At 40.2% G+C, this 14,950-nt stretch overlaps 1 protein-coding gene across 1 annotated transcript; it reads left to right on the top strand.

The window, feature by feature from the left end:
• The first annotated feature begins 9,410 nt into the window (after positions 1-9,410).
• On the top strand, positions 9,411-11,613 carry LOC122035176 (pectinesterase-like). The gene is made up of 3 exons (XM_042594579.1): positions 9,411-10,469; positions 10,563-10,723; positions 10,827-11,613. The coding sequence occupies exons 1-3, from the start codon at positions 9,517-9,519 to the stop codon at positions 11,519-11,521; spliced, it is 1,809 nt and encodes a 602-aa protein (XP_042450513.1). The 5' UTR covers positions 9,411-9,516; the 3' UTR covers positions 11,522-11,613.
• Positions 11,614-14,950: the final 3,337 nt, after the last annotated feature.

Raw genomic sequence — 14,950 nt, forward strand, 5'->3', positions numbered from 1 at the left:
GGCTAATAATCACTCCTTCTGGGTGGAGAAACCTCACCACAATATCTTGCAATAGCAAGATAAATAGGAGTACAAGAATACAGCAAGAAACTAAGTACAATACAAAAATGTAATAACCCTAGCTTGCCTTCTTGTCGACTGGATGAAGCAGCAGCTTCAAACGACGCCTACAACAGCAGGAACCCAACCGATGAAGCTCACACGAAGCTTCAAGCAGAAGCGAGCTCAGCAAAGCTCAGATTATAGCAGTGAAGAAGAACAGCAGCTCGAGAAGGAAGAAGAAGAAGAAAGAACAGTAGCTCCTCAACCCCTTTTATAACCTGCGAAGAAGATACAACAGAAACTAGTCGTTGCTACGCAACGGCTAGGATGTGGACCGATCAGGCTTCATCCTGATCGGTCCACAAGGGTCCTGATCAGTCATGGTGACCGATCAGGTCCTTCCCTGATCGGTCCCATGACCGATCAGGGCCTTTCCCTCCTTCTGATCGTCTCCTTCTGATCGTCTCCTGATCGATCTGCAGACCGATCAGGAACTTCACTGTATGCTACTGATCGATCATTGATCGGTCTTCAGTCCGATCAGATAACACACAGAAGCTCACTGTGTGGTTACTGATCGGTCACCAGACCGATCCAGATACCCAGTGTATCACTGGATCGATCCACTAATCGATCCAGAGCTTGGTTTTCGCTCAAACCAAGTCCCAAGCCTTCCAAACCAACATCCGGTCAACCTTGACCTGTTGGTACATCATGCTTAGCATCCGGTCACTCCCTTGACCTGCTAAGACTCCCCACCAAGTGTCCGATCAATCCCTTTGACCCACTTGAACTTTTCTCTTCGTGTCAAGTATCCGATCACTCCCTTGACCTACTTGACCTTCTCAACACCAGATGTCCGATCACCCTTGATACATCTGAATTTTCCCTTGCCCGGCTTCACTCACCAGGACTTTCACCTAGCTTCACTCACTAGGGTTTTCACCTGGCTTCACTCACCAGGATTTCCAATCTGCCCGGCTTCACTCACCAGGACTTTCCAACTGCCTAGCTTCACTCACCAGGACTTTCCCACTGCCTGGCTTCACTCACCAGGACTTTCACCTAGCTTCACTCACTAGGGTTTTCACAATTGCCTGGCTTCACTCACCAAGACTTTCCCACTGCCTGGCTTCACTCACCAGGACTTTCACCTAGCTTCACTCACTAGGGTTTTCACAACTGCCTGGCTTCACTCACCAGGACTTTCCCACTTCGGGTCCAGAGAACGAGCTACCGAGTCCTCTCTGACCACAGTTCGGAGAACGAGCTACCGAGCCCTCTCCGACTTCCACTTGCCAAGTTCCCATACTTGGACTTCTCCGTGCCAAGTCTCCATACTTGGACTTTTCCCGTGCCAAGCTCCCTACTTGGACTTTTCACATGCCAAACCCCCTGCTTGGACTTTTCCGAGTCAGGTCAACTCACCTTGGGTCAACCAGGTCAACCTTGACCAAAGGTTGCACCCACAATCTCCCATCAAAATACAACTCTTTTGTTCTTGTCAAACATTAAAATACAACTCGAGTCAGGTCAACTCGAGTCAGGTCAACTCGAGTCGGGTCAACCAGGTCAACCATGACCTAAGGTTGCACCAACACCTATCGTAGCCTCTTGTATATAGAGATTTATATCTACCACATACCCACTTCTTACCCACCTTTATACCCATCCTATTGGAGTCAGCCAAGCAAGCTTGGAACCTAAGATTGGGTCTACCAAGTATATAGGATGAGTTGAGTTGGTGAGGTCGGCCCTAGCTTGAACCCAAGCTTGGTGTGGCCGGCCACATCATATTAAAATGGGTTTTTTATTAAAATTATTTGTTATGTGGATATCATGGTTTTAAAAGAGAGTTTGAAATTTAAATCTTTCCTTTTGTAACTTTCTACAAAAGATTAAGAAAAGATTTGAAATCTTTCCTTATTTGTAGATTGAAAGGTAGATTTTATTTTTGAGAAAACTTTCCTTTTTTAACCATGTTCATGATTTAAAAGAGAGTTTAAAAATTAAATATTTCTTTTATTAGTTTCTACAAAAGATTAAGAAAAGATTTGATATATTTCCTTATTTGTAGATTAAAAGGAGATTTTAATTTTTAGAGATAACTTTCCTTTTTGGAAATCATCCACATGTTTAAAAGAAAGATTTTAATCGATAAAATTTCTTTTTTATAAACCACCATGAAGGGAAACTTTATTGGAGAAATTTTTTATAAATTTCCGGAGACAAATTAGGAAGTTTTAATTAATTAAAACTCTCCTTGTTTATAGCTTTAATGTGGCCGACCATGTAATGTGAGAAGAGAAAATTATTTTTAATTAAATAAATTTCCTTTTCATGGCAAAAGAATTAAGGAAGTTTTTTTTTAAAATTTCCTTATTTGCCTAGACCATGGATTATAAAAGAGGGGATAGAGGTGCCTTCATGGCTAACAACTCTATTATTTTCTTCCTCTCTTTTTCTCCTTGGTGTGGCCGGCCCTAGAGGTTTTCCCTCTCCTCTTCTCTTCTTTTTTAGTGGTCGGTTATATCCTCTCTTGGAGCTCTTGATGGTGGCTGGTTCTAGCTAGGAGAAGAAGGAGAGAAAGGGGGTTTTGTTTCTTGCATCCCTTGGAGCTTGGTGGTGGTGGCCGAACCTCTACTTCTCTTGGAGAATTGTGGTGGCCGAATCTTGCTTAGAGAAGAAGGTGGCTTAGGTGGATTCTCATCTCGATAGATCGTTGCCCACACAACGTTCGGGATAAGAAGAGGAATACGATAGATGATCAAGAGGTTATTTGCTTACAAAGAAAGGTATAACTAGTAATTGTTTTCCGTATCATACTAGTTTTCTTTGTATAGTTATTTTTGGAAATACCAAACACAAGAGGCATATGATTCTAGAGTTTTCGTATTTGTTTCGAAGTTGTGATTCTTTTCTTTTATTTTTTGAATTTGTGATTCGATTGTTCTTTTTTGTTAACCTAGAGTTATTTAAGGAAATTAAATATTAGCTTTCCTTAAAAGGCTTTGTCTAGGCGGTGGTGGTTGCTCCCATATCCAAGAAGGTCATGTGCCTCGCCATGCAGTCCTGGAAGTCAATTTTAGAAATTAATATTTAATGAAATTAATAACATAGGTGGATTTGAATCAATAGTGTTAAGTTCCGCTTGCGATTCAAATCTAAACCATTAAGAACAGATAAGTTAAATTTGGAATCAATGATGTTAAGTTCAGTCTGTGATTCCTAATTTAACTTCTATATAACAAAATAGGTTATTTAAGGAAAGGTTCGACACTTGTACAAACAATTTTTGTACAGTGGAACTGGTACGTTTTCATAAGACTAACCAACATGTTGGAAAGGTATTTTCCACCTACTTTCTTTACCATCTCGATTCACTTGACAATTCATTTAGCAAAAGAGGCTCATTTGTGTGGGCCAATCCAATTTTGTTGGATGCATCCCATTTGAAAGGTAATAAATAATAATTATTCTTTTTGATAAATTTTATATTATAAAATTATTTAGATTTTACCATCAATACTTCTTTCATTTGAATTTTGCTTTGTGATTTAGATTTATGAAAACACTAAAAGGGTATGTGAAGAACCGGGTAAAACCAGAAGGATGCATAGTTGAGTGTTACCTCGCAAAAAGAATGATTGATATTGTGTAGTGCTTATATAATAAAGACTTCTAGTATTGGTGTTCATTCTAATAGGAATGATGATTTGGAAGATGGATTATTAGAAGGTCGCCCAATTTCTAAAGGGAAAGAAAAGATTTTAGAGGACCACGTGTTACAGGCTACACATCGATATATATTATTCAATACTATAGAAGTTGAACCTTACTTAAAGTGAGTGTAGTTAATTTCATATTGTTAGTCTTGATCTATTACATATCTTATATATTCTAACATCTCCCTTCAATGATTTTAAATAGGATGCATATTGACAAGCTTAAACAAACAAATCATCATTTCTCAAGTAATGAAACATTGTTACAAAAGAAACATATGGAGACATTTGTCGAATGGTTATCAAAATAATTTTTTGTTAACTCTTCAGGTCGAATTCAATGGCTAGCACATAGTTCAAGAAAGCACGTTACATCTTATACGGGATATATTATAAATGGATATCGGTTCCACACAATTGATGTTGGAAGATTGATATAAGATAGTGGTGTTTCAATTGAAGTTGATACTATTTGTCAATCTAATGCTAATAGAAATTCATATACAATAGGAAGATTATCATACTATGGGGTTATACGAGATATTATTTTACTATATTACTATTCTTTTAAAGTGCCTATTTTTAGATGGGATTGAGTCAATCCTGGGACTAGTATCAAAATTGAAGATGGTTTTACACTGGTCAACTTACACCAAGGACTAAAAACTTTTGAAAGTGATCCTTTCATTTTAGCATCACAATCAAAGCAAGTATTCTATTCTAGGGATAATAATGAATCAAATTGGTATGTGTTGCTAAAAGCGCCGCCTTGAGGTATTCATAACATGAATGTGCTTGAAGAAGATGCTTATATGCCATCAACACCTCTTGATGTATCCCTACTTGAGATTAACATTACTAAGAAAGAACCATACTCAAGGAATGAGTGTAAGGGAATTGATGTGATTGAGACATGATGGAAATTTTCAACTATATATTTTATAGTTAATTATTTTGATTGATACATGTTCTTATTAATACTTGCATAACTCTTTATTTAGTGTTTCAGTATATTTGTCTGCTTATTTATTTTCAGCAATGTATCATATCATATTGCATGTTTGATCAGGTCATTACATAGCATTCAAAAGATGAGTAAAATGGTCAAAAAAATGTAGCAAAGGATCTGTAGTTGAAATTCAGGTGATATTGTATTCTATTTTAAATCTTGGTTTATTTTACTAAAGACATTTCAATATCTATTTTTGCTATTTTATAGGAACATATAGCTAATAGGTTATTGAGAATGGACACTAACAATTCAGCCAATTCATCATAAGATTTGCATGGTAAAGAACCAATTGGTGATGAGAAATTTGATAAGAAAAAAGGACAGGGTGTGTCAAAGTTGAAAATGATTAGCGGTCAAGACAAGTGCAAAGAGCTAGAGCATAATGAGTTTGGGCAGCCGATTGGAGATAATTCAGTGAAGTACACTTCTTTCCTAGGTTGCATGATAAAGGAATTTGTGTCATACACATCAGATGGATAGAATGATATTGATGAAGAAGTGAAGGGTAGGATGTGGAGCTATCTTCAGAAAATATATTTAGTTACTTAATTTTTCATTTCCATTTTTATAACAAAATGTGGATATATTTTCGTGTTATTTAATGTATACAACTGACTTATAAAGTTGAGGATTGGGAAAATAAATCAAATTTTCAATAGTTAGCTAAATTGTGGCGTGATAGAAAATCCAAATTGCAAATACTTGTACGAGAAGCTAATACAAGTCCAGTGGCTTCATGAGATCTCAGTTTGTTGAAGCATGAATTTATGGACCAAAATCAGTGGGACTTGTTTGTATAGAGGATATTATCATCTACCTTTCAAGTATGTATTTATTCACTTAGGCCATGAGTTGGATGGGAATGCACTGAATTTATTCTCTTGCAATGGTTGGGTAAGAGACTATTAAGTTTTAATATGTTGGAGAGTTTGATTATGCCATTTTAACTATTCTTAGGAAAATAGTGCAAGGTTTAGAGCAATGAGAGAAAAACAAGACCATATTCACAATGAGTCGTAGAGGTTATGCTCATTTGACTCACATTATGGTAATTATTTTTATTTTTTTATAATTTAAGTAATAAGTAATGATATATGCATTTTTTGAATTATGATGTGATGATTCTGTATATATTTCTATATTTAAGGAAAATACAAGTCCGACATATACAAAAATTATGAGATCGTAAGTTTGGATTGAAGGTCACAAGAAAAAAAATGGAGAGCCTAGTACTCAAGCCATTGGAGAGAAAATGGTAAGCATGTCCACTCATTTTAGATTTCTTTGCCATTTTATTCCACTAATCTTGTTTTTCATAAGTATTTATACTTAAGATCTCCATTTATACTCTTACCATTGTCTCCGTAATATCAACTCTATAAAAGATTGTTCATCCATTGTAATTACAATATATTGTATAATTATTCATCAACTATCTTATTTTGTATTTTATTATTTTACTTGGTATTTCCAGTGCTTCCAAATATTGCTGAGAGTAATGTTACAATATCAATGTCGTAAAAGATGATACCTTTAGAAAGCATGTTAAATGAAAACACAGATATTGGTTTGTTTGTTTGGATGCCGCCTTCTTTGTGAATAAGTCTTATGGTTATATAAGTTACTTGGCTTTTAGAAGGAAAAAAAATTAGAATGACTTCTATCATGTTAATTCAAATGCACTATAAAGTAGAGGGTTTTCTATCCCACTACAAAAATTGTTATTTTACAGCCTAAATGATTGATGTCCGAGTCATCAAGTAGACTGTATTTTACAGACAAAAATGTTTTTTCTATACCTCCTTGTACATGTATCCAAGCTGTTCTTTTGCTTGTGAATTGGTACATGTGTTCAGTTTCATAAAAAATTCATGCTCTTCTGAATAGAAAGTTGATAGCTAGGGATATACCTGTCCATTTATTAGCTGATACATATGCAACCTTAGTTGATTTCATTGAACTACGTACATATGATTTCATTAAACTACATGCATTATATGTTGATTTCATTGAACTACGTACATGCATTGTATGTTGATTTCATTGAACTACATGCATTATATGTTTAAATTACATGCATTATATGTTGATGTCACCCCTATAGTCATCTATTATATTAATAATAATATATTGAAAGTTTTTTTTTTGTTGTAGAAAGAAATACTAGAATATTCACCCGAATCTTAAAACAAAACTAATATTGTTGATGATTCAATTAGCATTGTGTTTGACAAAAAAGCGCGGGGTAAAGTGTGTGAAATGGACTTTAGAGTAACATCATCAAAAGTTGGAGCTTTTGTGCAACAAAATGAAACAGTTCAACAACTTCAAACTATAGTACAGAATGTTCAACAAGAAATGCAAGAAACGAGGCAACAAAATCAACTAGAAATGCAAGAAATGAGATCCATGTTTTACAAAATATGAGGCAATAAAATCATCTAAAATAAGTTAATAAGTAAACAACATATATAAAATAAGTTTGATATATACACTTAAATGCTTTTGAATTATCATGATGACATTGTTTGACACGATTTGGTTGTAAAATTAGATTGCTAGTGATGGCATTTGTAGTAGTATTGGGAATGAATTTGGTAGCAATAGCGATATCAATATTAGTGCCAAAAAAGTTTATTTTGGTCATGTTTTTCAGGTAATTATCATAAAATTATGCATTTCTAAATCACAAATTTGTTATAAAAAATATACATGATTGAATTAATAACATTGTATTGTTTATTTACAGTCAAATTTGAGAAATGTGAGTCGCGGAGATATCTGTGCTAATACTAAATGTAAGCTGCTTCATTGGTTTGTTGATTAATTAGTTATTGTAGAAGGTCTAATTGCATCTACAAATCCAAACACAAAAGTGTATCATGTTATTCTTGCTGGATCATGTTGGAAAGTTTGGGTTGATAAGATTTTGGTGGAAAAGGTGGACCTAATTCAACTAAATGATGAAATACAGTTTCTCGATGATGTAATAGGAGGCACGGTTGCATGGTTATCTAAATGTATAATATCGTGTGATTGATACATATTATACTAATTTGTATGGATTGTAAATTTAAGTTGTTATGTAATGAAAAACTATGAAGTTGATTTGCTTGGTATACTATGACTTTTATTAATTTTGTATGGATTTGATTTGCACTAAATTTGTTGTAAAATTTTGGTTTATTATTTTCATCAAATTATTTTTTTTAAATATAATTAAGACCATCAATAGCGTACGTTTGCACGTTACAAATTATTATCCAAATCACATAATGTGTATCACGAAAAATATTATCCGTAATGCGCAATCCACGCTATCAATAATTTAGGACTTTCAACAACTTTAATTGTGCAACGCGTAATGTGCGCTGCGGAAAACGAATTTGCACGTTGTGAAAAGTCATTTTTGTTGTAGTGATATCACCATTAATATGAAGTCTTTTAGATAAATTCCAAAAATAAAACCATGAAAGTTTAGGCCCAAATTGAATACTATCATACCATTATGAAAATATCTAAATTCTTTTAGTCTTAAGTGTTAGTTTAAATTGTATTTCAGTTTTCATTTTATTTTTGTATTTGCATATATCTTGTTCAAGAATAGGTTATAAGTGGTCTCTTCACCTCCCGAAGGTGCCCAATAATGAGAAGATTTAGCGGTGGTAGATCACTAGGGTTAGTCGCATTTGGAGATATTGAACCAAGTAAATTTTAGTGTTGTACATGTGACGTCGATTTTGGTTGAAGTTTCTGTTGCACATTCGAACGATGAACATATAATCGAAACTAAGTGATTAAAGGTATTCACCCTCCTCTAGTTCTCACGAGTTTTAATAGGATTGGCTCATTTCGAGTTGTCTCTTGCTTGGTTAAATTATGGCGAGTTGTATGCTACCGAGTTGTCTTTTGCTAAGTTGGCTTCTGGTAGCAATGATTGAAAAGACTCATAAGGAGATTAAAAGGGGGAGGCGTACCTTAGCACGATCCCTCTCAAATTAGGCATCGAGGAAAAGAGTGGGAGGAGAAAGTATAAAAGTAAAAAAAATGATGAAACTTCAAGATTTGCATACCTTCTACATTTCCACTATTACCTTTATATAGGGAGGGAGGAGACGGATGCCGACGTATCTTTGCAACAGACAACCATGGTTTTCTTGTATTCGGCAACTGTTCAATTCCGTAACTAAAGGGGGCTCAACCATGTTGAATTAGCTCGGCAAGAAAAATCTGACTTAACCCAAGCCCATCACAATGTAGACCGACGTAAATGAACTCTTCCCGAAATGAACTCATCTCGTTGAACTAACGCACTTTAATTTTTATCCATTATTATATATTAGGGTAGTGACGTTGCAATTATAATATGCTACAGCCCGTTTAATTAAATAAAAAGGACCATTCTTTTCCCCGTGATTTCTCGTCCATTTGAATGCAACCTGAGGCTATTAATTCGGCGAGAAAGCAGGGGCAACAGTCATCTGTCGCCGTCGGCCACAAAAGAAAGCCCACAAACAACTCCACGCCCTTCTTTCCCGAGCCACCGCCGCGGCATAAACTCTCCCCTCCCCTCCCCTCTCCTCCTCTAATCTTGCCTTCTTCTCCATCTCTGCCGTCATCTCCAAGCGGCAGGGGAAGGAAGGTAACGACGACAGGCGACGAATTGAATTGAATTGAATTGAATTGATCGATCGATTAATTAATTAATTAATTAATTAGTCGACCGGCGAGGACACCATGTCCGCCTTCCAAGATTTCAGCTACCTCTCCGAGCGCCGCCGCGCAGAACGCGAGCAGCGCCGTAAACGCATCACCGCTGGTAGCATCTTGGCAGTCACTGTCCTTGCTGTTTGTGCAGTCGCTGCTGTTGCCTACAACCCCAAGTCCACCTCCACCTCCACCAGCACCGCCAACTCTACTCCTTCCTCCTCGTCCAAATCCGACTCTGGATCTCCCAACAAAGAGTTCCATACCACCAGCGCCATCCAAGTCCTTTGTTCCCCCACCGACTACCGCGCCACCTGCGAATCCACCCTGAAAGGCGCAACCAACTCCACCTCTACCCCCAAGGACCTCGTCCTCGCCGCCGTCTCGGTCATCGTGAAAGAAGTCGATGAGGCCTTCAAGAAGTCTGACACGATTGGCACGGCGGATCCTGAGGTGAAGAGCGCCGTAGAGCTCTGCCAGAAGTTGCACAAGTACGCCGTGGGTGAGCTAGCGAGCACCTTGGGTACCATCGATTCACAACACCTGAACGGCCTCCCAAAGAAAGTGCACGAGCTCAAAAACTGGCTCAGCGCCACCGCGACGTACCAGGAGACGTGCATCGATGGGTTTCCTGACGGCGACCAGAAGCAAAAGATGAAGACTGCTCTGAACACGGCCAAACAGCTCACCAGCAACGCCCTGGCCATCGTCGGCAGCTTGTCCTCCTTCCTTTCGGTTATCAACCTCGGCCGTGGCAAAGGTGGCCGACGGCTTCTATCTGAGGCTCCAATCGAAAATCAAGAGGTCGACGTTGGGACTGACGGCAGGCTTCCCGACTGGGTCGACGATGACCGCCGAAGGTTTCTCCTCGGCCGCGCAACCAAGGAGTTGACTCCCAATGTGACAGTGGCTAAGGATGGCAGCGGAGACTTCAAGACCATATCAGAGGCACTGGCTAAAATGCCAACCATCATTAGCGGAAGGTATTCAACCTCTGTTTCTAATGATCAGTAACTAGGTTTTGACGTGATCTTCTTGTTCATGTCGATCAAAATGAAATTAAACGACATGATCAGGTATGTGATCTACGTGAAGGAAGGAGTGTACGAGGAGCAGGCTGTGGTGGATACGAACATGATCAATGTTACCATGTATGGTGATGGCTCGAGGAAGACAGTTATTACCGGAAGCAAGAACTTCGACGACGGCACCAAGACCTTCGAAACAGCAACCTTCGGTGAATCGTCGATCATAAGCGATTAATTAGTAATTAAGGTCGATGGATCCCAGCTCACGTTATTTAAATAATATTATTGTGATGGATATATATATATCTATAGCTGCGATCGGCGATGGGTTCGCGGCGATAGCGATTGGGTTCCAGAACACTGCCGGAGCGATCAAGCACCAGGCGGTGGCGCTGCGCGTGCAGTCGGACCGCGCCATCTTCCTCAATTGCCGCATGGAGGCATACCAAGACACGCTCTATGCCCACACTCACCGGCAGTTCTATCGAGGTTGCCTCATCCTCGGCACCGTCGATTTCATATTCGGCAACGCAGCCGCCGTGTTCCAGAACTGCATACTCACCGTGCGCCGCCCCCTGGACAACCAGCAGAACATTGTGCTGGCGCAGGGCCGCACTGACAGCCACCAGGCCACCGGCTTCGTGATCCACAATTGTCGCTTCACTGCTGAACCAGATCTCGCCGCTGTCGCCAGCAAGATTCCGAGCTACATCGGACGTCCCTGGAAGGAATACTCCCACACCGTGGTGATGGAGTCGGAGATCGGAGATTTCATCAGCCCCGAAGGGTACATGCCCTGGGATGGGGACTTCGCGCTGAAGACGCTGTCGTACGCGGAGTACGGCAACAAGGGCGCCGGCGCCGACACTTCCAAACGCGTCAAATGGTCGGGATTCAAGGTGATCGGCCGGAATGATGCGATCACCTACACCCCCACGACCTTCATCCAGGGAGACGATTGGATCCCCAAGACGGGCACTCCGGTGCGCTTGGGGCTCTTTGATTGAGCAACGACATGGCGCCGTCAGGGATATTAATTAAAGAGATCATCTACACGCGAACTATTATTTGAATGATGAGCCATTTTTGTAAGATGAATTAAGAATTAATTTGGAGAGGTAATTCTATATATATATATATATATATATATATATATATATATATATATATATAGTGTGTGTGTTGCGAGTGCCCCGAGAGTAAGGTGGGTTTGATAGTCATCATTATATGACGGTTAAAGTTAAGATGAGGTAGTAGTTAGAGTCAAGGGCTCAACTCCTCACTTAGTCTGTACAAGTCTCTCAGTACAGAGTCGGTCGGACTTAGAGGTGGTTGGACTTAAGGGATATAGCTCTTCAACTCTACAATGTAAGTCTCTCAGCATACAACCAGCCAGACTTAAGAGACTTAGCCCGCAGTTCTCTAATACAAGTCTCTCAGTATATTGTCGATCGGACTTAGAACCAATCGGACTTAAGGGACTTAGCTCCTCAACTCTCCAATACAAATATCTCAGTATATAGCCAATCAGACTTAAGCTGGTCAGACTTAAGGGACATAACTCCTCAACTCTCCAAGACAAGTTTTTCAGTATAGAGTCGGTCAGACATAAGGGACTTGACTACTCAGCTCTACAATGCAAGTCTCTCAACATACAACCAGTCAGACTTAGAGTCGATTGGACTTAAGGGACTTAGCTCCTCAACTCTCCAATACAAGTTTCTCAATATATAACCAGCCGGACTTAGAGCCAATCAGATTTAAGAGACTTAGCTCCTTAGCTCTCTAATACAAGTCTCTTAGTATAAAGCTGGTTGGACTTAAGAGACTTAGCTCCTCTACTCTACAATGCAAGTCTCTCAACATACTATTAGGGTTGATTTATAGCTAGAGGGGGGTTGAATAGCTCGTCGCGATCTGGTTGCTTGCTTTGTGATGATGATATACAACAGAAATACATACAAAGCATGTAGGGGATCGGTGGTCGGCTTGAAGGGGGGTTGGATAGACGGCACCCCCAAATCCTTGCTTCCTACACTTGTTAGCTTGCACAGCGGAAATACAAACAAAACAAACAAGCTAAACAAAAGACAAGAATAATAAAGAATGCAAACCGCTAACACGTTCGTTTAACGTGATTCGGAGATTAGGCCTCCTACTCCACGGCTGTCCGTAAAGTGGATGATCCCTATCCGTCGGTGGATTAGCCCCCGGCAAACTCCGGCTATCTCAAGTCGCTCCTTGTAGGTAGAGAAACCTCAACACAACACCAATCAAGACTCTTGAGACTAGTAGACTACTAATTAGGGTTTACCACCACTAATTTCGTCAGGGATAACCAAGCTTCCAAGCCTTGGTTATATAGGCCGCGGGTTGAAAACCCTGCCTACCAGTCGACTACTAAAACTAGCAGTCGACTGCCCTCTGTGGAAATTCGACCGTTACATCCCAACGGCTCGATACCAGTCGACTGCTAAAACTAGCAGTCGACTGCTCCACACTGGTCAAGCGAAAAGAAGCATTCTGTTTGCTCCCAATTGACTGCCCAGTCGACTACATTAGTCGACTGCTGAAAACAGTAGTCGACTGCTACAGTAACTGCTACAGTAATTGTTGCAATGCTGCTACAGTAAAACTCTAAACCTAGAATTTTATCCCGAGTACAATTTCTCATGCACTCGTACCCTCACGACTCACTTGACCCTTCATTGCAGTCTTGACCTTTAGCCTTCAAGCCTACTTCCTTTGGCTCTCGTCCCTCGGATGCATCCAAGCCCGCGGCTCATCCCCAATGTCATGCTTCGCGTATGCCTCGAAGTCGCTTCCCTCGGCCCTTGTCTTTGCTGCCTTGTCCACGATCCCTCGGATGTTCCATCCTTCACCGGACCTGAAGCTATCAAGCTGAGTCCTATGTGTATCCTGCAAACCTGCATACTCATATACACATATCAAATACAAGGGTGAACCTAATTTAAACTCTTTGCCCAAACACCAAAATACATGGTCCCACGGACCATTGGGATTGCTCCAACAATCTCCCCCTTTTTGATGTTTGACAATACGTTTAAGTTAGGGAAAACATAATAGCAAAACAATATGCTAAAAACAATGGACTTACGATGTTAAGGCTACACACTTGGACTTACTCCGTCGAATGGACTTACGTTGTCAAGGCTACACACTTGGACTTACAACGTCGAATGGACTTACAATGCCAAGGCTACACACTTGGACTTACAACGCCGAATGGACTTACGTTGCCAAGGATACACACTTGGACTTACACTGTCGAATGGACTAACGATGCCAAGGCTACACACTTGGACTTACAACACTGAAATAAAAATGCAAACATGCATTGGAGCCTATCCCAAGGCTCCCCCTATACCTATGCTCCCCATGGAGCTAGGAATTTTCCCACAGGGATTTTTAAGAACCTATCTCAAGGCTCCCCTATGCAAAGGCACTAAGGTTTTCCTAACTAAACCTTACTTCTCCCCTTTTGCCTAACATCCAAAAAGCTTTCAAATAATATCTCAATTGTCGAAAACTTATCATCCAACTGACCCTAAACTCATGTATTTATCCCCCATGGATCTCATACATCTATACGAGCTGACCCGGTCAAAATCTAGTGTTGAAAACACTTTCAGACTGGTATCAGTCGACTACAAGAAGTACCAGTCGACTGTGTGAGATCTCGGAAAATTTAAATAAATAGGGTTATTTCAGAAATAGCCTTATAATATTTTTCCGGAATTTTTAGAAATTTTCTGGGAATTTTTCGGAGCTCGTACGACGAGTTTTGAGGGGGATTAATTACGGGTACGGATAAAGCCTGTTTGGGATACCCGTTTAAGTGAGGAATTGTTTAATTATAAATTCCTTTTATTCCTCAACCAAACGCCGTTTTCCCGAATCGAGCCTCTTCCTCCTCTTTCCCGACCTCCCCTCCCTTCTTTCTGTCCTCTCCCTCTTGCGGACAAGCGACGGCGACGGGACCAGCTCCGGCGATTCCTCTGCCGGCATCGACGCCTGGTAAGCCCAGATCCAGCCGAGACCTTTCTCATCCTAGCTTCGATCTCTTCTCCTCGCCACTGGTTCTTTCACGGGGATGAGCCGACGCCACTGATCGAGCGAGATCCACCCGATCGCCGGCGAGGGTTTGCTTCCGGAGGTTTGAGAGTAGGGCTAGTTCCACCTGAGCCCTTCCTCCTTGTGCAACCGTGCCCTAAATCCCTTCCATCGGCTCCGATCAGTCGTCGCAGCGTCGACAAGTCATGCCCTAGCTACGATCCTGGAGGCAAGGATCGTTTCCTTGCTGTCAGTTCTTGATCTTCTTCCTATTGACCTCACGTGGTCAGATCTTGATCCTCTTCCTTGAGGTTGATTTAGGTCACGGATTGGGCAATTTCTGTTGGAGACAACCGATTGGG

The sequence above is a fragment of the Zingiber officinale genome, chromosome 11B (genome assembly GCF_018446385.1).
Source record: "Zingiber officinale cultivar Zhangliang chromosome 11B, Zo_v1.1, whole genome shotgun sequence".
NCBI classification, from domain to species: Eukaryota; Viridiplantae; Streptophyta; class Magnoliopsida; order Zingiberales; family Zingiberaceae; genus Zingiber; species Zingiber officinale.